A 25,524-nucleotide genomic window follows, 5' to 3' on the forward strand; every position below is an offset into this window, starting at 1 on the left:
AGGCTTTCAGTTAGTTCTTAGGTAATTACCCTGTCTTGTGGCAGCTGGCTTTTCTGTGGCAAATTGGGATTGGAGTGTTTTGTCACAGGACCAGGCTGAGGAAAACAATGAGGACAAATCTGAAAAGTCTGTATGCATCAGATTGATAGAGGGAAGCCATGAAGATAGAATGGGAACATAAATATATGGAAGAGAAAACTGAGGCCAGTCGTTTTCTCTTGTCTTACTGAGAGCATATTTTGCAGGACAAGTTTTTAAAATTCCTCTTGTTGTGTATAGAAAGGAGTAATAAAACTTTCATACAAGAATTTAGCATTTCTTTCCAACACATTCAGTTTAATTTAATATTGTTAACCACATGTTATTAGAGGGTTAATATATACAGATGGATGCTGTGTAAATTCCCATATCTACTGTAGCAGAGTACTGAAGAGTTTGGAGTTTAACCAGGACTAGATTGTTGTGCTAACAGTCAAAAATCCTTTACCTTTATATTTTGAATTTGTGTCATTCCATATTAGCTCCCTTACACTTTTCAATAGCTATACTCCCAATTTACTCTTTCTCTACCATTTCATCCTCCTTTTCCCACAGTCCATTAGCCTTTTTGCTGTCTGTTTTCTGTGGTTTTGCTGCTCTTCTGCCTTATTTTGTCCTCCTGACTTCCAGTAAATGTTTGGAGATTGTGTATTTCTTGCTTTTTGGTGCCTTGTAAGAAATGTGAGTCAGTAAGCCCGTGTTCACCAGATGTCCTTTCCAGGGCACATAAGGATATGAAGATCAGCAGAAGGAGGGGGAGAGAAAGGGAGATAAGGAAGGAAAACTCAGTGCTCAGTTTTCTAGTTAGTGATGCCTCAACTGGCCTGAAGAAGGGAGAGACTGAAGAAAGTGCATGGTTATAAAACTTGGCAAATCTTGTCACGAGACGTTTATAGGCTTACATCCTGTTTCCCTGAAGGGGATCATGCAAGCTCATGGATAAAAAGAAGAGTTGTCTCCCTTCTTTTGTGTTGCAGCAGAACTTTGTCTTTTACAAGACTGTAAGAGCAATCAGGAATAGTTTGTCTAATGGCCTTGTGTGGGCCCTCTTGTTGTGTCTCCCTATTTTTTGGTGTGGCAAGAGTGGTACAGCTGCCTGGGAATGGGTCTGGTGTTAGTTAAGGAATGTGCAAATAAGTTGGCAGGTAGATTTTTTTAAAGCAAGTACTTGAACATTTTATAAAAGGCTGCTTTTCCCATCTCCTATTTCTGACCACTGATTTTTTTTTTTTGTTTCTTTGTGTTTTGGGGGGTTGTTTGGGATTTTTTCCCGTGTGTGCCTCAGTTTCCAGTTGATGTATTTGAGCATCTGGGGATGCTCAATAGCATCTGGGGATACAGCACAATGGTATAATTGTCTTGTGTCTCAAAGGACACAGATTAGAAAATATTTGTGTTTTCATAGTGTACCTCACTTTCCAGAACAGCACAAAATTCCATTCCCATGTAGGTGGTGGGCTGTCATCATGTTGTTAGTGCCAAGGCTTGTTAATTCCAAGTTTCTGTCTGGATTTACTAAAAAAAGAGTTGTTAATACAGCTACACGTGCCTGTTTGCAATGGTTGTTAACTGCAAAAGGAGGACCAGGAAATATGAACAGACTGTTTTAAATAAATTCTCATTTATTCTCACCTTTCATGTAGTCTTATGAAGAGTTAAAGGAAGCGAATCCAGAAGAGTGTGGTAGAACCCACTGGCTCATCCATTTGAGAAAGTTTATTTTCCTAAGATAAGGCCTAATTCTTTCTGCTGGAGATCACAGCTGAACTTGTCAGACGTTTTTGTGCTTCTTGGAACAATAGTCACACATGCTTTGTTTCTCTTGCCTGGTTGGAACAGGAGCTTAATGTGTATTTGTCTCTACAACCTGGGCTAAAGCTTTCTAGAACTTTTTTTTTCAGTACTTCAGTGGCAGCTGTTGTCCCATCCAGTCTAGTCTCACAAATATTGACCAGAGCCTTTGTCCAATAACGACACGTTCAGTTATTTCTCTGCTGGCACAAGGCACTTCATCCTATCTCAATTACTAATAGAAAATTGAAGAGTAGCTAGAAAAATATTTGTGAACTGCATAAATCACCTTTTTAAAAATAGCTCTTTCTTGGAGGAAGGTGGGCAGCAAGACAACGTGTATCACTATGAATAGATACAAAAGTAATTTCAACATTTATTTTGAGAAATATTGTGCAATATTAGCCTCATCAAGCTTTTTCTGCTTGGCAGGATAACAGCATGTCAGCAGATGACCCTCCCTGTATTACCAAGTGCACAGCATATCTGGAAACAGACCTTATTTGTGCTTAGGCGTTAAACTACAGTTGGGAAAAATATCCCCAAAGGTTTTAAGCTTAGTAATAAGGAACAGCAGTCTTTGACATTTTAAATCATACCTTCTTTTTTTTTTATTTAAAAAAGCCTAATATATAGGAATAGTGTGACAAAAACCAGGCCTGTAGCTGGATCACTAGAAATTATTCGATCAATAAAGGATTAGGTAGAAAAACAGGAATCATAAAGTTACTTTTAAAAATAATGTGTGGTAGCAAGAAGACTTTCAGTGCTCTTCTATGTCTTGTTGTCTGTTATATATCTATATATATCTCTTATATATAGTTATCTATATATCTATATATAAGCTTCTATAGTATCTATAGAAGCTTCAAAATGCATAGCTTTCTTCAGGCTCAAAGGAGATTTAGGTTATATTTAAGTTATATTTAGGTTATATTTCTCTCCTGTCTCGCTGCATTAACTGTACATTCCTAGGTTTCTGCCTTAAGCCCTTTTTTACAGACTCTAACCTTACTTGCCTTCTCCATGTGGGTATTCAGCAGGGATGTATTCAGTCCTTTGAGTCTGAGACACACACCTTCATCTCCCCAACAAGCACATTTTTTTCTAGAAGAAGCCAGGACAAAAAAATTAGTGACCTAAGGAGCAAAGCAAAAGCCTGAGGTTTAACCAGCACTTTTCATTTTTGCACATTTTAAGGCCTGGTATCTTGAATCACACTGCTAAGCTGAGCAGAAATTATGAATTTTTTTTTCCTGAATAATTTCTCTCTCCTTTCGAAATACTTAATGAGAGACTAAAGAGTTTTCCTTCCTTTCCTTCTTGTTTAGTCTCATATCAGGCCTGTTTTCCTATGTCCTTCTTTCCCCTGTTCTGCTTTGTTTGCCTGTGCTTCTTTTCCTCTTGTCTTAAATTCACCACTGAAGTATTTTCAGTAAAATAATTCAGACTTCATTTTAAAAAGAAAATAATTTTTTAAGTGGTGAAAATGACACTTTGAAGTAAATTCTGCTTTGAATCTTCTGGACAAAGACACAAGGTAAGGATGCTTTGGAATCCAGAGCTGTGTAGAGATAAAAAAGTGGAATGACACAGACATGAATGGTCGTGGTAGGTGGAGCCAGATTGGTTGCTTGGCAAACTTGTCTTTGATTTGTCCAAGCTATGATGTAACTGAAAGTGTTAAACATCATTATCCTTCAGCCTTTTTATGTGTCTTAAAATATTTTAAACTAGAAATTGTGGGTGTACCATTAGACAGTATATAGAGCCTCTAAAAAAGAGTACTCAAAAATAATATAGTATAATTGAAGGCTGCAGTGTCATTAAATATCTTTAATTCCAGATCTCAAAAGTGATTGATTGATTAAACTTCTAAAGATTATTACAGTTGCACAAAATATAAATACTAGGGCAGATGTTTGTGGTGGTAGGGGAGTTGCTAAGCAGGGAAGTACTTCAGTACAAGCACTTTAAATGCTCCACTCCAGCACTGATGTATTTCCTTAAAGTGACTATTCAATTCCAAATTTCAACACTGTGACTTGGGACTCAGGAGTTCAGAGTGTTCTCTGTCCTTTTGCCCTGCTTGCATGTTCTTGCCCTTCTTTTGCATCAGAGCAGATATTTCTCTGATACCACAGAGAGCTGCTTAAAATTAAATAATTAAAAAACAAGAACCAAGCAGAAAGAAGTGAATTATTTTCCATGTGTCCATGGAGTGGCACTGACAGAGATGATTTTTGTTGGTTTAAACAGTCGTGGAGCCAAACCCTTTTACTGTTACATGGTGATAAATCCAGTCAAAACATGATTGGATTGTATTAGTTGTCATACCTGTTTAGAATTTTTTTGACTTGTGTATTCAGGGGTACAGAAGTAGAAGAAATTATGTATTTTCTCATTTTTCAGATTTGCTAAAAATTAACGAAGAATGGTGGAGGTTTAGGGTTTTTTAAATATAATGAATATACTGTAATTATTTTATGTTCAAAGATTTGTTTGCACAAGATCTTAATTGCAGCAGTATTACTTTAATTATTTTTTAATTGAGATGTGCTGCTCCGGCTCTGTTTGGAAGTAGATATTTGTATGCGTAAGGGATTTTAAACTGACAAGCTTGCACTTTGCAGCTTTGGCTAACTCATGAAAACCACATTTTTAGGATGGTTCTGTAGTTGTGCCAGTATCATCTGCTGTATACAGTTATTCTGCCAGTATACAGTTATTCTTCTGAGAAATTGTGCCAATTTCTCAGAAGAAATTTGTGCATAGGCTGGGAGTTGAGCAGGCTCTGTCCTTGGTTCTTACAAGTCCTGTTTCCTTTGGAAGCTGATGTTGTGGCACTGGGCAGCCCCAAGGCCCTCCTGGCAGGGCTGGACACAGCTGGGGGCCAGCACAGCTGGGCACAGCTGGCACAGCTTTGGCTCAGCTGTGGGGGAAGAGCTGTGTGAGACATAATAAAAGGAGGGGCTGCTTGGCCTCTTGGCTTGGCTGCTGTCCTCAAGCTCAGCCCATGTCCCCAGGGCCAGCCCATGCCATGATTGTTGTGTCCTCTGTGAGCAGGATCCTCTCCCCTGGGCTGCTCCTTCTGCCCTGCTCCCAGCCCTTCCTCACCTTGGACTGGCCCTGTGGTCCCTGGGACTGACCTGGCCACTGTCACTGGCCTCACGCTGATCTGGCCACTGTCCCTGGCCCCCACACTGACCTGGCCATGCCAGCCTGTCTCCCTGACTGTGCCTCCTCATCTCTGTGTCCCTGTCTGGCTGTCTCAGCTTCTGGCCCTGACCTGGCCACTGTCACTGGCCCTCAATTCACCTGGCCGCTGTCCCTGGGCCCTCACCCTGGCCTGGCCATGCCAGCCTGTCTCCCTGGCTGTGCCTCCTCATCTCTGTGTCCCTGTCTGGCTGTCTCAGCTTCTGGCTGGCTGTCACCAGCCCCACCCAGCTCATCTCTCTGTGTACATGTTGGTCAGGGCGCTGCCCCTTCCCCCTTGCTCCATGCTTTGCCTTCTCTTCTGGAGATGCTGATCCCTGGCACCTGGTGGTTCTTCAATTTTCAGTGCTTACCTTCGAAAAGTCTTGAGCTGGCACTTTGGTATTAGTTCTTCCCAGTAAGTTTTGTTCCCTTTGATGCTAAAAATCAAGCTTTATAATTCCTACCAGAGAGCAAATCGTGCACCACAACTTCCTGGTCTAATTTGATTCTGGGGAAGAGAGCAAGATTTTAAAATAGTATTATTTTCTTGATCTTAAAATATGAACACTGATCATAGTTTCTGCATTGAAAATTACTTCATCTGTTAACTATCTTTCCAATGTTTTATTGCTTCCCACCACCCTGTCTCAGAAATTGTGATGTGAGCTGCTGAGTCTGTGTAAAAGTGTCCAGGCTATAGAGTAACATAGACAGAGTAACTTTAGTGTGATAATTAGAAAATAACCTATCAAATCAAAAGGAGAAAAACTGAATTATGGTGTGCCTCAAATGAGTTAAATATTTTGGTAGCTAATTTTTAAGCTCACAATATTTGTAGGACATGCTAGCTTTACATTTTTATTTCAAATGAAAGGAAAAGTAGCCCTACTGCTTAAAAAATGTAGCTTCCTTTAGAAAACATAAATCCCAAAAGAAGGTAGAGTCTGAAATGAATATTTAAATTGTTGGTCATCTTATAGCTCACACTGACTTCTAGAGGCTGCTTTTTGAGCAGCGTTTGGGTTTTCTGCTGTACTATTTTTAGTTTACTCTGTGTCATAGACCATATGTATTTACCAGTTGCTGATTTTTACATCAGTGTTGTTCAGGGAGAAGTCACAAGTTAGAGAAACAGGTGAGCACCAAGAACAGGCTCATACAAAAAGATCATGAGTTATTTAAGGTTGGAAGTTAAAAGGTAATTTCTAACTGTAGTATGAGAAACATCCTGAAAGACCTCCTGTTGGGAATAGTAATGTAGAGCATTATCACTGCATTTAATATGAAGCTTGGTCAGTTTGGGGTTGTCTGATATAGCCATGATGGGAAAAGGCTGGACTCTTTCACTGTTTATAGACCCTTCAGTCCCATATATTCTAAATCCAGGATATATTAAAATACCCAGAATTTTTGCTTTTGGCTTCATTTGTTGACACTTTGAGTAATGTTTTCTGTAATAAAATAACTTCTCATTATTTTAATTCTGGTTTAGGGGAGATAAAATGTTCAGCCTCTCATGTAATGTATTTTATGCCAACAGATGACAATACCAAATTACTGTATAAATGGGAAAAGACATTCCTGATGAATATATATGTGTATTTGTATGGCTGGGAGACATTATGAAAGGGTCACTGCACAGTCAGCACGTGAGCTGGCTTATACTTGTTGACTAAGAAAATCCTGGTGTCTTTGACATACAGCAAGAATATTTTAATATTTCATTATGTAGGGCAGCAAAGCAATGAGAGATGTAATCTGCAGAGCATATGAAGAGTCCAAATGCAGGAATTTTCAGTACATTAATACCTATAATAGTGAAATGCACTAAGGGTTGATGTGGTGCCCTTTCCACATCTTATCTTTATGAGATTTCAGTGATATGAACCAGAACTTTTTTTACTCTCAGGTAGTTTACAAACTTCTCACCCATTGAGTTTCTTTCCTTTCCATGAAACATCATGCATCCTGTGATGGAAACATATGTAACTTTGGTAGGTTTTTAGCAGCTTGTGTAAAATGCTAAAAACATGTTAAATGTTTAACATACCAAAGCATGTTAAATGAAGACTGTTTTATTTAAGTGTATACACTCCTAATCAGTGTTTGATCTTAATAAATTGTATACTCTCCAGCCTATGGAACCTGGCATCACATGAGTGGATGCTGTTGGCTTATGTTCTAGTTTCAGTTTAAATCCTGCTGGCGGGTGAGCTGCAATTAGCTCCATAACCCAGCCAGAGAGAATTTACCATTCAAGCTTTCCAAGTAGATTTGTGTAGTCCATCAAAGAACAAATGGATTATGAAGGGATTTGATGTGGCATTTACTGCTAATGGGGCCTTACTGCTGCAAGAGCAGAACAAAAGGAAAGTGTTCTTTTAGATGCTGTTGGGAATAAAGGGACATTGTCATAGTGAATTTTATACAGACTTTTATACAGACTCTTTTATACAGGGACTCTTCGCTCTTTCCAGTAAAGGCACTTTGTGGACAGTCACTGAGACTTCATTTCCCCAGCAGCCAAGCAGATGATCCTGTCTGGAATCTCCACTTCCATTTGCACAGTGCTACCCCATCTCCTTTGCTAAAGTGGTGCTTGACTCAGCTGTGCTGAGCAGTTTTAGCTCACCAAGTTAAAAGAAAGTATTCAGAAAGTGGAAGGAGGGGGTGTCCCATCTGTTTTGTGTCAGCAGTCTCAGGTTGTGGTTGGATACTGCGGTTAAATCCTGACCCATCCCTCTGCCAGCGTGAGCTCCCTCACTCCTGTGCGCTTTGCTGCAGGTGCAAGGGAAGCAGCAGCAGCAGCAGCATCCCTGTCAGGGAAAGCCAAAGATTCCAGTCAGGAAATGCCAAACCATTCCTTCAGTTCATCCTGCTCTGGTTCTGTCTGTTTGACACGTGGGGATGCCCTGGGAGCTTGGTCAGCCCCACCCCCCGAGATGCTGCTGCTGTGGTGGCAGGAGTCTGAAATGAGTTGGAGGCACTGTAATTGTTATATCCAATATTTCTTGCAGTGTTCCTTGTTTTTCAGCACAGCAAAGCACACAACATAAGATGCTCACTTACATCCACTCTGAACTTGTATTACTCTTTTACTGAGGTAGACCATGCAGTAGTATATTTTAAGCAAATTATAAATCTGAGAAATAAAAGTTATCAGGCATAAGTAAATCAACTTGAAGCTGTGTATTTGATAAAGTGCTGTAGTTAACGAGTTTTTTTTAAAAGAAAACATTTCAAATAAGAGAAAAAAAATTTTAGAGTACAGTTTGCTCTATAACAATTCACTGAAATTTATTTAAACTATTAGGTGAAAATTTGTTTTGAGATATTTGAGAAGAGAGTTAATTTCTGTTCACAGGAGAACTTCACTTTTGTTTCACAAAACACGTTGCAGAAGAGTGTAAAGAAATTACTGTTTTTCAGAGATAAGCAAAATGTAAGCTCCAAGAAGCAAATGTCAATAAACAGACAAACAAAGTTCAAAAAGATGGGAAAGAAGCTTGTCTCTGCTTATAGAAAATACTGAAAGGGATCCTCCTAGGAGCAGATGGCTTTTCTTTCCATTTTTGTTCGTATGAGTACAGGCAGAACTTTTCTCACTATTCCAAAGCAGGCTTGGTAGCTGTCAAAGCATAAGAACTTGCAAAACTGCAATTTCCAAACTTCGGTGTTAATCCTTGTGGTGAGAGGAAAAGAAAAACAGTTCTATAGACATTTGCTTCCATATATTCAGTCTTATAAATTCACATTTAAAGTTTTGCTCTTTAGTTGCATTTTGGGCTGAAGTATCACTGTTTCAGGAGGTCAGGGAAATCTCAGAGAATTTGACAAAGAATTTTTAAAATTTCATAAATGTTTTGAAGAGAATCCAAGCATGATCTTTAGAGAAAATAAAGTGATTTTTAAAATTTTTCATGGTTACACTGTTTCACAGTTTCTTCAGTTGAATATTTGTCCTTTTATGATTCTATAAAAGGACAAATAGAAGATTGCTCTTACAGAATATCCTGATCAGCCACATCTGTTCTTGTTGGCTTTGCATTTATTTGGTTATGTTCATATAATGCCTCTGTAGTAATGTTCCTTGAGAAAGACTTTGTAGTCCTTAGACAGGAAACAGGTATGTTTGCAGTTCCTTGTGTATCCTTGACCATTTTTCCTGTGTACAGTTCAAGAAAGACAATACTCTTCTCATTCTTAGATATTTACTTTCTAAGGATCCTACTGGTATTACCCTCACTCTGAATTGCTATTGAAGAACACTTCTTCTGCTTTAAGCGAATCCAGACAAATTATAAAATCTTAGAAACAAATCAGGTTTCTCAAAAAGTTTTAATGCTCCTTCTGAATTTTAAAATATCTGTTGGTGGCTGAACAGAATCCTCCTTTACTTACTACCATCTATGAATCAATTTGGAGGGATGGTAAACTGCTCTGGTTTTGATTACTTAAATACATCAGCAATTGCAAATAATTTCTCAAATCTCAATTTTAGATTTGCTATCGGGATACAAAGAGATAATTTTGGCTGATCAAACGGCTATAAATAATTTTTATAGCATGTGCTAATTTTTATGACCTATCTTTTGATGTATGTGGGAAAAAAGGTTTCACAAAATAATTTGGTTCAAACAATACAATCATGATTCTTGAAAGGGCAATTCTAAAGAATGAATGAAAGAAATTCCCCTGTAAAAATTTCAGGAAATGTGAGAATCTTTCAGTAGCACTCTCCCACCTCTAGTCATGGAAATTGGACAGCATTTCAATTCATTAGTGGGTATTCATTATACCAGTCCCCTCAAAATTCTTTTACAGAATTTCATTGAGTTTCTGTTAGTGTAACCTGTGGGGGTTACACAGAAATTCTATGTCCTGATGTTAGTAATAATCCAGGTAATTAACAGTTAGTACGCAGATTACTAGTAATTATACAGGATTACTGTTTACCTTTATTTATGATTTTGGAATAATAAATGTTTATGGGATTAATATCCAAAACAAATAGCATCCTATTTTAATTGCCTTCCTATGTAACTAAATAAGTAAGCAGAAGATGAGATGTGAAATCAGACAAGAAATTAAACCATATTTCAGTAGAATAGACTGTTACTCAAATCTTAACACCTGCGTGCATATGGAGACACAGTAGGAGAACAAAAACTTCTGGTTTTATTTGATATTTAACAGTTCAATATTTAGAAATGATGCTTCCTACCCTTCCTCTAGGAAAAAAATGTCAGTCTTATATCTGATTTCTATGAAGATTCTTCCCCTTAAATAAATCTAGTTTTTGTAGCATCTCTCAAACATAACCTGTTTATGTGGGCCAGACATACAATCAGTAGCAAACTTTTAACTGCCAATGCAGGTTATGTTTGTATATTTGTGTAATTCAACTTACTGCTTTCACATGAAATTGGCATTTACCTTCCAGCCACGTGAATACTTTCTGTATATGAAAGGGTTATTTTTCTGGTTTACCTTCCTATGTATTTTCTGCTTTGTCAAGAAAATTCACTTAACACAGTCATATTCATCTTGAGCTTATCAACCCCCTTTGGGTATGTAAAGATTTAAAATATGTATAAGAAATGGTATTGCACATACCTTTTTCAGGGATGAAAACCTTGTTATCTAAATCTTCTATTAAAAATTGTGTTTAGCTTTATCATTGTCTCTGGAAAATAAAAAATTAGTGATCATGTTCTTTCAGTGTATTGGCAGAGTTGTATTTGGAGGCTCAAGAAAGCCAAAGGGCTTTTGCTGCTTCTTTAAGTAGGTCTGCAGAGGGATTTAAGGAAATTGGCAATAATGGAGTGATATCAACATGCAAATGACAGACAGACTGACTGTTTTCTGAGCAGATCATATGCTGTGCTTAATCCCTGTTTCTTTGTGCCTGTGTGATTTAGGGTTTGGAGAACAACCATCTGCTTGGCTCAGTGTAGACAGCACAGAGTGGATACTGTTGAACTTTGGGGGAGTGATAGCTGGAGGAATATTTATCCACCAGCTGAAGACATCTTTTTTTATATATATCTCCTCATTTTCACAGTCTTCATGATAGCTTTTAATGATCACTTGGCTTTTGTGGTGTTTATACCAGAATGTCTCTGTATGGTCCTGCTGTTTCCTCTTCCCACCCTCCCAAGACTCTGGTTTATAGGGAAGCCTTCATTCTACCCTTCTTACAAAGAACATGCAGAATTCATGCTTCAGATTCTGAACTACCTTCAGTTCAGTTCCCAAATCAGAAATGCATCTCTAAAAATGGAGGTTGGCTTCAGTAGTGCATGTCTCACCCATGTTTCCTTCTGTGGAATCAGAACTGGGGGTGAATTCATGAAATGCTGGATTCTTTGAGTGAGTCTCAGCTGAGGGCTCCATGCTGTAGGGATTGCTTCTCTTCCTCCTGAGTCTGACAAAGCCCAAAGAAGTGAATCTCTTGGGGTTCTCATCTGACTCATGTCCTCTGTCTCCCAGCCAAAAGCAGGATAAATTAACCCTCCCAAAGCTCTCTGCTGGCACAGCCAGATTGCTCCCCACTTGTGAGCCAGCTTGGCTGGGGTTCAGCCATGGGTGTGCAGTCCTGCTCTGATAACAGACCTGCATACTTTCCTAAATGCAGAGTGATCCTGAGCTGAGTGACACAGCAGTCATTTGGCTTTCACTCTGTGTAGCTGATTGCAGATACTGTGTGATTTTTGGGTGGACAAATCAATGCAATTTGGCATGGATTACCTATGTGAGTATTGAGTACAGTTGTTTTCTTTTATTTACTAGCTAAGCTTGTATTTTGGTCATTAGCAGAGTTATGCAGCCACATCTAAAAATAAATATGAAAAGAGTTTTGTTTTTCTCTACTCTTTTCCTAGTTATCTTTAGAGCTTGACACTGCCTGGCACAGAACTTGTACTATGCAGTCTCCAGTGGCCTTTCAGAAAGGCTTTTCAGGCTTTGTTGACCCATTTCCTGGATTAGTCTGGCTAAGTTATGGATTATTTTGTCTATTAAGCTTTTTCTTGTGTCCAGTAATTCAAGAATGGCATATTGGCATAATAATGTATTCAATTAGTTGAGTTTCTGAATCCATGTTTATAACTCTTTACAAAAGTCTGAAGAAGTAAGTGGTAATACTTTGATTTCCTGCAATAGAGAAGACAGTAACTTGTCAAGTAGACTTTGTGTTTGGTGTTTTTTTTTTAATCATGCTTAAATAAGTACTTAAATTCTAGAACAACAGGAAGCAGGCAGAATGATACATTTGTTGATGTAGGATGTCAGATAATTTAGTACAAATTACAGATTCTTTAAATACTTGAAAACAGTGAAGGTCAGGAAGCCTCCATTCAAAATTTTCCAGCGTATGTATAATATTTTACAGGATGTCTGTCTGTAGACTGCAAAGGAGTAATCTGTAAAAATCAACTTGTTTGTTGTTTTTCATGTTGTCTATTTATGCCCTGACAAATGAGCATCGGATGTAGTGTGGAGTCTGCAGAGCAGCAGAGGGTTCAAGGTTACAGCCAGCCTCGATTGTGTCCTGCAGCACGAGGAAACTGGGCTCAGGCTGTGCTTTGGAATGGTTTGTTTTCAGTAAACAACTGGGAAGGCTTGGAACAACACCTTGGTGGCTTCCTCAAACAATTTAATCAATGGCTTCAGTGGTTTAGAAAAGGAAAGTAATCAAAAGTCCTACTGTTTATAATTTGTTTGATTCTATCAGACAAAAGTTTTCCTTGCAGTCATTTTACTGCTGATATTCCTGGAAAGATGCATTTCAGAGTACATGTGGAGCAATAATTTTGTGTTGAGTTAGTGGCTGTCATCTTGAAAATAAGAAAATTCCAGATTAGCTGTCTGTATTGCACACTTAATTTTATTTATATTATGTATTTTATATTCTTCTGTACTGCATACAGAGCATTTAGAGAAAGAAGGAAGGAAAGAAAGAGGGAAAGAGAAGGACAACACTGGTACAAAGAAGCTGTGTGGGCTCTACAAGCTTTTCAGTCAGTGGAAGTGGTTAGCCTGGGCTTTATTACCCAAGTGTGTTAGATGCTCTCAAGTTTGGTCTCTTCCATAGGTTCTGCAAGTAAAGCAGTTATTTTCTAAAGTTTTTCTGTAGCTCAGCACAGCTGGGGCTACATCAGGTGCCTTCATATCAGAGTAAACATTGCAAATTCACCTTCCATGGCCAGTTAGAGTGTAGTGAACATCTGGGAGTGTAGACAACTCCCAGAATGCAGTGAAAACATGTTTGCAGTTTGTGTTCTGCTAGGGGACATCAAGTTAAGCTGTGGGAAATAGTTGCTGAAAGCAGTCATTTCAATATCAACTTATAGTGGTGCTGATTGAGATGCACTGACAAATGTCTTTGTGGAGTACAAACTGAAGCTTTATCTATGGCCACTAAAATGCAGCATAACCAGACTTAATTTCCCTAGTGAAACTATGAAAGCCTCACAAACCATACCATCACTGCTGAGTAATTTAAATAAACTTCGTGTTCCATTGACTGACATCCAGAACTTTCTGTAAAAGATGCTGACAAAATGAAGATGCTGACAAAATCCATTTCTTGCAGTGGTAAAAGCAGATAATAATCAGACAGATACACACTTTAACACTATGCAGGAACATGAAGATTACCTTTATTATTTATACAAAAGTGTATCATTTTACTAGTCCCTAGGAGAGACACTGATCTACAACCACTGTGTTCAAATACTGTGAAGTACTTGCAGGTGTCCTCTTTATACATAAGAAAAATTCTGATTTGCCCTTCATTCATGCTTTTTGTTAGAAGTGTTCAGTTATTATGTACTCTGGAGAATTGAGTATTGTTTTGGTGTCTGATGAGGAAGCTTGTATTCAGAAGAGATTTGAAATTAAAAATGCTGATATTTGATACGTTTTATGACTTTCAAAGGTGTTAGAATTAAAATACTCCTTCTAGACTCTTGAATCATCATAATTCACAGCATAATAATACCATGTAGCTAAAAAGGCTGGGGTTTTTTCACAGCTTGGTTTCAGTTGAGTCTTCTACATCAGTAAATGAATGTTCTAATTCTTTCCAAATCAAAGTTTGAAGTCAATGACATCCAGAAAGTATTTTAGAACTGTCACCCTTCAGAACTCAGGTTTGGGTTTTAAGATGTACGGACTGGAAACCATCTCTTTCAGGAATTTTCAATTATAGGTATTTTGATTACAGGAAGGGCTTTTTTAGAGCATTTCATTGTACCAAATATTTTGAATATTTGTGAGGGTATTTGGTATTATTTTTCTCAGTAATAGCTGCCAAAACTTTATAGGTTTTTAGGGCACTGTTTGAGAATCTTTGTATCTGATTGTAGGAAAAAATTGTCAGATGTTTAAAAAAAAATAAATATTCCTAGATGTCTTAAGATGTTTGGTGTGGAATGAAAGGGAGTGAGAAGCCCAGTTGAAAACAAAAACTTAGTTTAAAACAAAAAGTATACTCCAAAATATTTTTAAAATTTTTCTGGGAAAGGAACAATGGTGGTTTTGCATAAAAGGGGCAGTTTGACTTTTTAACTTTTTACTGAGATTTTTTTTCAAGCAGGCAGTAGTTTCTTACCTTGTTTTCAAAGGACACTATTTCCAGTTTCTTTCTAACCATTCACTGCTGGCTGCTGTTTCATTCACATGAGGGAACAAATTGGACTTTTTATCATCATCCTTACCTTGTGTGTTCCAAAGCAGTTTGTTTTCTACCAGCACAATATTAATTATTCCACTGACAATAATATCAAACATTTGCAGCAGTAATTCACTGAGCCTTTTAGCAAAGCCCTCTATCCTCAGTCCTCTCAAGCCTCTGCCTTTGGTTGTGTGAGTTCTGGGGGACTCTTGGAGAATGGAGTTTGGAAGCACAAGCTGTTATTTTGTGGTTTGACTTTTTTGTCCCAAGAATGAATTCTTCTTTTCCTAAACAACCCTCTCCAAATCTTTGTCCCACTGTGTTTATGAACTGAGTTTTACTCCAGCCAAGAAAATCTGCATACATTATGGAAGAAAAAAGATTTGTCAAAACATGTAACAAAAAAATTACTTAAAACTGTAGTTTATTAATTATCATGTGAATATAGTGGCTCTCCACAGTCACACTTCTTTTTGGGGACATTATTGCTAGATAAGCAGTAGCTTTGGGAAGGTAATACAGGCTGTCTTACTGATAACACAAGCCATGTCCTCAGGGAAACATCATACATTCCAGCATATTTCAGGAAATTTCATAAATTTCAGCATATCTCACATGTGTCAGGCATGTCTGCTTCTCAGGATGGGACTTTTTTTCTAAAGGAAATATATTTTTGGTTTTCCCTGAAAGCACATGGCTTTGTCTCTTAGGTAAATTACACTGTCTTAAAAAAAACTCCAAAAGCATCCCGTCATCTGATTCATGAGTCTTACCCTAAATCTCGTGGGACTTTTTAAAACATTCACATCTTCCTTTAAGTATCTTTCTAATGATGAACACTCTATTATTGTCCTCTTTTAACCTCTTGACTCCTAGAATGAATAAAGTATGAATGTATTCACTAGGAATCTTTTCATTTTCTTTGGAACTTGGCAGTATGATTTTATTTTTTTCCCCCTACTTGGAGTTACAAAGAGGTTTAGAAGTTTAGCCTGGATCAGTGAACAGAACTGAGTGCTGGATACACAGAAGGCCATGCAGAAGATGCACATAATACTGTTTGAAGCCATTGTTAAGCATTGCTGGGATTTGTGCTAAGACGTGGAAATCTTTGCAAGTGGTATTGAAAGGGAGATGTAGTACAGTGTATCTGAAATGTAGAAATACATTCAGATAGTATTATAGCAAGCTGAAAACAGAAGCTGCACTAGTCAAATAAGAGGTAGAAAAACTTAGCACTTGGCAATTTATGTGTTTATCATATGCTTTTTGAAAATCCCTCCAGAAAATGGTACTTTTTAATGTAATTTTGAAATTTTTGACATGTTGTTACAGTTCTTTCTTATTACTTTATTTTCTTCAGGAATCCAAAATGTACTCAGCTTATTCTGTGCTGTGCTGACAGAAAATAAGGTTCTCTTTCACTCAGCAAGTTTTCAAAGGCTCAGTGATGCCTGTAGGGCTCTGGAGTCTTTGATGTTTCCCCTCAAATACAGGTGAGTTAAGTTTGGATTCTTTGAACTCATGAAATAATTTTATAACTCATTCTGTAACTTTTATTACAAATACAATTTATTACAAAAACAAATTACTTTTACTTTTTGTTTGTCCCAAACAAAAGGAGTTGTGCTATAGTTGCTAAAATAAGCAAAGTTATTAATGATGCAAATCCTGGTGTGTACACATCATTAATAAAAATCTGGTTACATTGTGGCAGTGAAAACAATTAAAGGAGAAATTCCTCCTGCAAATGTTGGGTAGAAACCCTACTCACAACCCAGAAGATTCTGTGGCTCAAAGGTAGCAGCTACATTAGTGTATATCAGTTTTAAGTCACTGACAAATGTCCACCAGAGAATAAATTTAAGTCAACAAACTGATCCTCTCTAAAATGCCACAGGTGGATCCAGAATTTTGAAATGAAAAACTTAATGTCAATCAATTTGGTTTGCTTAGGAGGAAAACATCTAATTCTGAATCATCTGTTTCAAACTATGCTTGTATTTTAATAGCTTGTTTTATTTAAAATATTTCAGAGATTGGTTTCATTGTAATATACAATAAGAAGGAAGAACTGGAAATTGAGTTTGGGAATGTTTCTTAATGTTTAACTAATAATGAATGTAAACTTTTAATAACTATAAATTAGGTGTAGAAATTAATTGATCAATTTAGATCCAGCTCTTGATGTTGTTTTGATGAACACATAGAGTTTTAAAAAGTGTCAAACCAAGTAAACAATGCCTGAAATAGTGTTGTTTAGTTGTCATTTCAAGATGAAAACAAAATATTTCCTTTAGAGACTTCTTATAAAATGATATCTTGCAAAAAGCTGAAGTGTAGGTATATGGCCACAAATGAATCATGTTTTTTAAATGAATGTATTGTTTATAACTTTAGTGTCCCTGATTAACAGGAAGATTTTTTTTTTTAAGAAAAAAGCTGGTTTATGTGAAAGGATACTCAGAAGCTTTTATTCTATTGAATTTATTCTTTTCACAGTTATCCCTATATCCCAATTCTTCCTGCCCAGCTGCTGGAGGTTCTCAGCTCCCCAACGCCTTTCATCATTGGGGTGCACTCTGTCTTTCGCAATGACATCCACGAGCTGGTGAGTATTGCTGCCCCTCCCAGCCCAGAGCCTGCCCTGCTGCTCAGCTCAGAGCCCTCCTGGGTGCCTGGGAGGTGGTGGGTGAATAATTCACATTATCTTCAAAATATTACTGTAAAAAAGCAAGGCAAGACAGTCTGGACAAGAAAAAAAAGAAAACGCGTTTTGTTTTTTTTGTAAATACATTGAGACTGTAAAATAGAGGGAAATTATTTGATTCTAGTGCAGGAGGAGAAGGAATGGATCCATTTCTGGCTTTGTCATCTATTTGTCCTGAGTTTGAGCAGTTCAGTTAGGATTTTCAAGTATTCTCAATTGTTTTATTTTATCCTTTTAAAGTATGTGTTTGGAGGAACTGAACCAGGGTTGCAAAAGGTGCTTTGAAACATGAAATTTTACTTCTAGCTGCCCTCACTGTGTTCCTTTGCAAGCAGCCTGTTAGATATCTCATGTCTCTGAACACAGACCTGGAACATCCAGAAACAAAAGTCACTTTTGAAAGTTTAGCCTAATTTCATTTTCTTTGGTTTAATTTCATTTTTCAGGGCTAGATTCAGTAATAGAAAGTATTTGGAGTATTTCCTGTATCAAAAACATTCTATACATTAAAGTTGGTACTGTTTTAATTTGGTTTTTTAAACTAATGTGCAGATCATTGTGCAGAAATTTGAACTGTTGTGTTTTTTTAAGCTATGCTCACTGAATGTACTTTTACTATTTGTCCCTTACAGTTAGATGTAATCATAGCAGACCTGGATGGGGGCACAATTAAAATTCCTGAATGTATTCATCTGTCCCAGCTGCCAGAGCCACTGCTACACCAGACTCAAATGGCACTTTCTCTGGTAGGTTTAGATAAAATCCCCACTTTTCAGCCTCTCACCTATTTGTAAAGAATGAAAAATTTCAATGTTAAGCTTTCAAGCACACTGGAAATGAGATTTAATAGAATGATTCATGCATCATTCCTGTTTCTATAAGAGTTAATTCTCTGTAGTTCAAGTTAATACCATCAGTAATGGAAATCTAAAATGTATTTTCATTGTTCAAGAGGTAGAGATTTTCCTTTATAATGATTTTTAATAAGAGTATTTGAGCAGCATTATTACGACTCATTTCTGCTGCCTTTCTGTGTTTATAAATTCATTTCAACTGTAAATTTTCTTGAAATTTAGCAAATTAATCACCCTTTAAAGTTTATTTGTGTGATGCCCCTGTTTCAGAATTTAGGAATGGTGAATTCTACATTAGCCATAAAAAGTACTTCAGTTTTTCTTTTTGCTATCATTGTAATAAAATAGAAATCACCTTATTTGGAGGCTTCTGAGCAAATCTTATCTTCAGTAGAAAAATTTTTAGTCTGTTAATCTGTTTCAGCTGAATTGTCTCTAGAATCCCTAATGGTATTGATCATTTTCATGGACTGTGGTAGGAGTTTTTGATAACTAACTCCCATATAGAAACCTGAAGCTGAGAAGTTAATTCCATCTTTATTTCCATACAGTCTTCACAATTTAATTCAATTTGTCATTTGAGGTACTCAATGTCAGTGAATTTGAGAAAGGAAATTAAAAAATCTTTTTCTCAGCAAAATGAAGGAAAAAAGATTATGTTTTCAAAATTCTCTAGGTTTTGCATCCTGATTTGGAAACAGCAGATTATGCATTCCCTCCCCCACGAACAGCTTTATCACACTCCAAAATGCTGGTAAGATTTCGGTGTTATTTTCTGTGTTTGACTTTCATAAATGGAAAACTGTTGAAATTTTAGACTAGCCTCTTTTAAAGAATTTGTGTTTGCTTTTCCATATATTTGTAGTATTACTGGTGGAGCTAAGAAATGCATTTTCCCCCCTAATAGCATTCTTATGGGTTAGAAGTTTTATAAAATCCAAAAGCCAGTTCAATTTAAGAGCACACATTGGGGCTTTTGGGGTAGATATACTTGAAAATGTGAAATTCTTAGGTGGTACAATATATTTGTTGTACTTATTTCTGGCTTTAAGATTGAGATTTTTCATTGGTGAAGACAGGGAAGGTCATCCTGACTTTGTCTAAACTAATGGAAGAATTCAGCTAAGACCTCCCTTTGAATAGGGAAGTTTCAAATTTATATAATTTTGTATCAAAATAAGAATGTTGTTACATCTGAAAGAAATGACCATGTTTTCAAGTAGTCAAAAAAGTCAGGGTACAAATGTACCTGTTAAAACTGTAGAGAGCAGCAGAAAGTGAGCATATCTGTCAGTAAAGTGAGCCATACAAAATTTAAATTAAAAATACAACAGCATGGATCATATTCCAGTGCAGAATAAACAGCCATCTAGTAAAATACTCCAATAATATATTCCAACTTTATATAATTTTAAATATACCTTTTCTCTTTAAAAATAAATTCAGGCTGTAATTTACTTAATTTGGCTGTTACTTAACTGATCAGCTGGTTATCTGATAATAAATATTGTGTGTAATATTTAAAATTAGAGTTCATAACATAACACCACAAAACCTGAGGTAATAAAGGAATTTTTGGGACCTCAGATTTTTTGACATGGCTGCTGAGATAAAGTAATAGGATGGCCCAGGATTTGATGTCAGTCTTTAGTGGCATCTGGGCCAGGTGGAGATGTCACTGCCCCAGCTGTTCACATCATTTCCATTAATCTGCTGGTGTCTGTGTAAGCACTCTCTTAAATAAATAATCCAGGACTTTAAAGCCCTTCTATTTTAAACTTTTTAAAGTAACTCTGGCTTGTTTTGGTGGCAGAAAGTTGGCAGGTGAAGATGCGAGTTGGAAGAGGCCCAGACAGGTGGCTGGGCTGGCCTGGAGCAGTCCTGCACAGCTGCAGCTGCAGGCTGGGGTGGGATGCTCCAAGCCTTGGCTCCTCCAGCAGCAGCAGCAGCTGTGCCACCTCAGGCTCCTGTTCTTCCCTGCTGCCCCTGCCCACCACACTTATTTTAGGGAATGAAGCCAGGCTAAAACAGCCTTTTTCCTTTATTTTCCATCAGGTTTCTCTCATGGCAGCTCATTTATGTTGTTCAGGACATGACCACCCCTCAGCCCCCCTGGCTGTGCCCAGAGCCTGTGCTGCAGGCACAGCAGACCAGCAGGGCTGAAGGGTGGCTGTGCACACAATCTGCCATGGCCATCTGGGGACAGGGCAGGGCAGCCTGGTGGCCTTTAAGGCCCCTTACCATGCTATGAGACAACCTCACCCCTGTACAAATATCTCTGCTTCATGCTGCACTCATGGAGCTGTAGGCATTTCTCATATGGATTCCTACAAAGTGTGGAGAAATTCAGGATGCTAGAACATTTTGACAGTATATTCAATTACTGCTTGCAGGACAAAGAAGTGAGAGCAATCTTCCTCAGGCTCTTTGCACAGCTCTTCCAAGGATACAGGTCGTGTCTTCAGCTGATCAGAATTCATGCTGAACCTGTCATTCACTTCCACAAGGTAAAGGAGGAGCAGTTCTGTGTGTTTATGGTGTTCTTTTGTGCCATGTTGTTCCCACAAGCCTGCCTTTTGAACAAGTGCTGAAGTTTAAAAATGTAAATAAAATTATCTCCATGTGATAAGCACATCATTTTGGCATAGCACAGTGTTGTTTTAGTGGGACTAATTGCAGCGACAGGACAGAAATGTACAACAAAGTTAACACTGAAATTTAATACAAATAAACATTTGAGGAATTACTGTGGAATTTTGAAAACCTCTGTATGTAACAACACATTGCTTGAAGGTACTAGTTTTCTCTTTTATTACCTATGAGATTTGAAGAATGTGTGCATCAAATTTCCAGTTCTGAATTTAGGTATAAAAAGATACTATGTATAGTAAAATATGTAATTAGAAAGTACCACATACTAGTATAAGCTGATAGGCTGGTGAAAATGTTTAACTAATATGTAACAGTTGCTTGTAATTGCAAGTTTGATGCTGATTAAAAAAGGTGACATTTTTTTCTGTCTTTGTTGCAGGCAGCCTTCTTGGGCCAGCGAGGCTTAATTGAGAATGACTTTCTAACCAAAGTCCTCAATGGAATGGCATTTGCTGGCTTTGTGTCAGAGAGGGGTCCTCCCTTCAGAACCTGTGATCTTTTTGATGAGGTGAAAACTGTTTCTGTATTCCCAAGTAAATTGCAATTTACTGTGATATTTCAGCATGGGAAAAACTACTGGAATGTTTCTGAATCCCCAATGTTTATTGTATCAAGTTTATGCTAATCATCTCAACTCTTATTTTCTGCTAAGGAGATATTTCTACATAACTTCCATAAAATCATGCCTCCTCATATGTATGAAGTTAAATAATTGTATAAACTTTGGTAATGCTGTTCCTGTTGTCAGATCTGTAGCATCATAATACGTTGCATGTGCTAGTACAGAATTATTTTCAATAATTTAATTATGTTCTCTGAAATGTAACAACCTCATAGAGAAATATTACATTAAATACATACCCAACAATGTAAACTGAGACAAAAAAATTCATTTTAAAAAGCAATGCTGTCGTTTTACTGTGTTAGTTTTGAATTGAATCTAGAGTAAAAATAAAGTGTGATATTAATTCTGTGTTTTACTACTAGTACCTATAAGAAATTTGGATTGAGGTACAGAAATGTGAAAGAATTGGTTTAGGTATGTAGGACTTTTTCTGTCTGGTAACAAATGCTGCACGTGGAACTGAAAATGTCTCATGTTCCAGAGCAATGTGGCCTCACACATTTTTCAGTGTTCAGCTTTCTTTCTTTGGTTTCCATTTCAGATTAACGTTTCATAACTTAAATAGGAAATTTTTTTTTTTTAGTTGAATTATCAACCTTTTTATTCTTTCTTCTTTTCAAAAAAGCTGGTGGCCTTTGAAGTTGAAAGAATTAAAGCTGAAGAGGGCAATCCACCAAAAATGATAAAGCATGTTAGAGAACTTGCAGAACAGCTCTTCAAAAATGTAAGTTGACTGTACCTGCTGCATCTGGAGAGTTGAGATGGTAACATTGAAAAGTCTGATTTCTCAGATGGATCCAGTGTCCAGAAAATGGAAGTTACTACTTGTGGTAGTCATCATCTACATTATGGCAAAATGTAAAGATCATTACATTTGTACATGCAAAGGAAATTCAATATAATACCATTGGTTTTTTAATGCTAATATTTATTTAGATATAGGTACAACTACTTATCTATTTTTAGTGTGTATTCCCATAAGGTTTATAAACTCCTGTTTTCCCTGCTGCAGCCTATCTGTGCCAAATACATCTCTTTGCTTGCCTCTCAACAGTTTTCTATATGAAAATTATACATTTATAATGTGTATTCTATAATATACATAATACAAATCTATCATACAATGTGGCATAATGTGTACTTTCAGCAGTTCTTTCCTGACCCAGTCAGCCTGGTTTGCATGTTCAGCAGGCATTATTTCATTTTTTACAGCCTATTTCTTGTGCAATTCCATTTCCAGTTTAATTTTTGCCTTCATATCATGTCTATTTTACATAATGCTTTTATAAAGTCTCTTACCATTCCATTAACTGGTTCTGGGATGGGGTTTTTTTGTTTGTAGGTTTTAGATTTTTTTGTTTGCTTTGAGGTTTGTGGGCTTTTTTGGCATAGACTGATCTCCCTCCTCCTCACACTCTGTGGTTATTCAGACTGCATCTGTTACACCATCAGCTGACACCTTTGTCACCCTTTCTTTTCTACATCCCACTTCCCCAGAACTGTGGTTTACATCTACAGTTCTGGAGAAAAAAACCCACAAGAATTACCAAATGCCGCTAAGCTCTGGGGTTTCTTTTCTGTTCTTTGTGTCTTTTCTAATGATGAGATTTATTTATGTCATTGTGACTGGCCTGCTTCTTCACTACCACTAAGTCAGTGACTTCACAGGAGCACACACTGATGATATTCACTAAATCTATGACTTTGTGCATTGAGAAGTCAGATTTCTGGGAGCTGTGCATGCATCTGTCTTTGACTAAATAAAGGTGATGAGTAACACTGCTTAAGCTGTGCCTAGAGCTGCCTGATTTTAAACAGACTGCTTGATGTATTTTGACATATTGTTTCACAGTTTTAATGATCACAATATTGTAGCTGTGACAGTTTAGATACAAGGGAGAGACAAGGTCTGCTAGGGAGAGATAATGTTTGCATGAGTCCTGCTGGCACAGGTGGACAATCCAAGGCATTAGACCTTTAATTAGCCCAATAGCATGTACACCTGACATGCATTGGTGATGTTCAAGATAAAAGTAACTTCTCCTGTATATTTCCTCTGAATCTCTCCTCTCACTGAAATGGATTTTGGAGCAGTTACTCTCCTTTTCTGGAGTGATCTGCCCTCTGCCTTCTGTTACCCCCTCCTGAGTCTGTGTTCCCTTTGTCTTCCTTGCTTCCCCTGGCATCTGCTGCTCTCATGCCCCTGGATTTTTGGCTTGTTCCATAAAATTTTCCTTTGCAGAGAATGCATGTGGCTAAGTAGCTGTTCTGTTTTGTCTGCTGTTTCTCAAGTTGATGCACTTGATCTCCTTGTTGCCTTTTGCTCCTGTAAACAACAGTATTAAGCTCCTGTTTACAAGTTTTCTTCCAAACTTATTGTGCATTTACAAGAGAGCCCTCATTGATGGATAGCACTCTTTGGCAGTGGTATGTAGCCAGTAATGAGTAACAGACAGAGTCAAATTGGACAGCAGCAAATTCAGATGTGATTAATGGTAACCCCAGAATAAATGAATGAAGAGATGTAAATACCCCATTTTGTTTGATTACTGCAGCCTTGGAAATGTGAGCTGTGATCCTGTGCATGGTGGTAGATAGTCTCTCTAATGAAGAGCTTGACTGTCACAAAAGTTTATATTCAAGTCCTTAATTAATTTGCATCAAGTCAGCCTAAGTTAAGCAGGGATTTTCTTTTGCACTTGTTTTGAATTTTGCACGTTGACAAAAATAATTTTATAAAAGCCTTTCAGAAAGTTGGAAATACTGAAGTTAATGAGTCAAGGGCGATATGAATATGAAACATTTCATTAATCATCTGCATTAGATATTTGACTTCTTAATCCTTCAGATATGGGAGATTCTCCAAACAACAGCAAAATTCCACGAGGCAGATGGTGACACTGCCCGATTGATTTGGGGTGTGCCCTTTTGCTCTTGCCCTGCAGGAGAACCCCAATCCCCACATGGCATTCCAGAAGGTGCCGCGGCCCACGGAGGGCTCTCACCTGCGCGTGCACGTCCTGCCCTTCCCGCGCATCAACGAGGGCCGCGTGCACCAGCTGCTCCAGGAGGGGCTGGCCAGGAGCCAGGGGGCCCCCCCTGCCACCCGTGGGGACAAGAAGTGCGTGGTTCCAGCAGGTCCCCCTGTGGGTATGTTCATTCTGCAATGTGTTGCTCCCAATTTTGTGTTAATGTTGTGTTTTTAGTGATCGTGGCAAATTCTGGTGCGTAGGCTCCAGTGTTTGCCTTTGCAATTTTGAAAGCCCTTTTTTGTCTGCCTTTACTATGAAGTCAAACATCCAGAAAGTCAGGATAACAACAAAAGTGGATTTGATCTGAATTAGATTTTTGAGTTGAACAATTAAACTAAATACTGTCTACTCAGCCAGGCCTGCTAAATATCACCATAGGTCACTTGTAGCACTGGCTGAAGCAAGCTTTGAACCGTTGGAGTTCCTCCTCTGATACCCAGTGAAAGACATGCAAATTACTGGAAAAAGGCAAAGAGCAAACCTAGCATCTGTCTCAAAATAAATATACCTATATTTAAGCATGAAGAACAGATGTGGACATTGTAGGCTTCTCATTTTAATTTTAGTGCCAGAAAGTTTTATTACTCGTAGTCATACTCATCAATGTGAATGGTAGCATAAACCAGTATGGATAGTAAACTTGCACATGAAGAGCTTGCAAAACTTTTGAAGGATGGGCTAAGAATTCAAATCCATCATTAAAAATTAGATATCTAACCACAAGATTCCGTTGAATCCTTCTCTACTGCTTTTCTTCAAATAAGGTATGGCACTTGCATAGGCAGGCTCGCCTGACTAGGCAGCAGCTCTTCAGAAATTAATTTGGGAACTTTAATGACTGTAGGGCAGACATGACCCAACTATATCAAGCTACTGCAAAAAAGCCAAACATCTTAGTAGGATGTGTAAACAGGAGTGCAGTCAGTGAACCCCATGGAGAAATC

General features: G+C 37.7%; 1 protein-coding gene across 6 annotated transcripts in view; it reads left to right on the plus strand.

Moving 5' to 3' along the window:
- Positions 1 to 25,524, plus strand: part of SBF2 (SET binding factor 2) — a 232,705-nt gene that overhangs the window by 117,027 nt on the left and 90,154 nt on the right. For all 6 annotated transcript variants that reach the window (XM_039706765.1, XM_039706769.1, XM_039706763.1 and 3 more), the window contains exons 7-14: positions 16,071 to 16,203; positions 17,210 to 17,318; positions 18,050 to 18,163; positions 18,948 to 19,025; positions 20,665 to 20,778; positions 21,303 to 21,431; positions 22,174 to 22,272; positions 24,494 to 24,698. In XM_039706765.1, coding sequence (XP_039562699.1) covers positions 16,071 to 16,203; positions 17,210 to 17,318; positions 18,050 to 18,163; positions 18,948 to 19,025; positions 20,665 to 20,778; positions 21,303 to 21,431; positions 22,174 to 22,272; positions 24,494 to 24,698 — 981 coding nt within the window. The remainder of the gene's footprint in view (positions 1 to 16,070; positions 16,204 to 17,209; positions 17,319 to 18,049; positions 18,164 to 18,947; positions 19,026 to 20,664; positions 20,779 to 21,302; positions 21,432 to 22,173; positions 22,273 to 24,493; positions 24,699 to 25,524) is intronic.

Source organism: Passer montanus, unplaced genomic scaffold, assembly GCF_014805655.1.
Source record: "Passer montanus isolate IOZ18808 unplaced genomic scaffold, ASM1480565v1 scaffold2, whole genome shotgun sequence".
In the NCBI taxonomy this organism is placed as follows: Eukaryota; Metazoa; Chordata; class Aves; order Passeriformes; family Passeridae; genus Passer; species Passer montanus.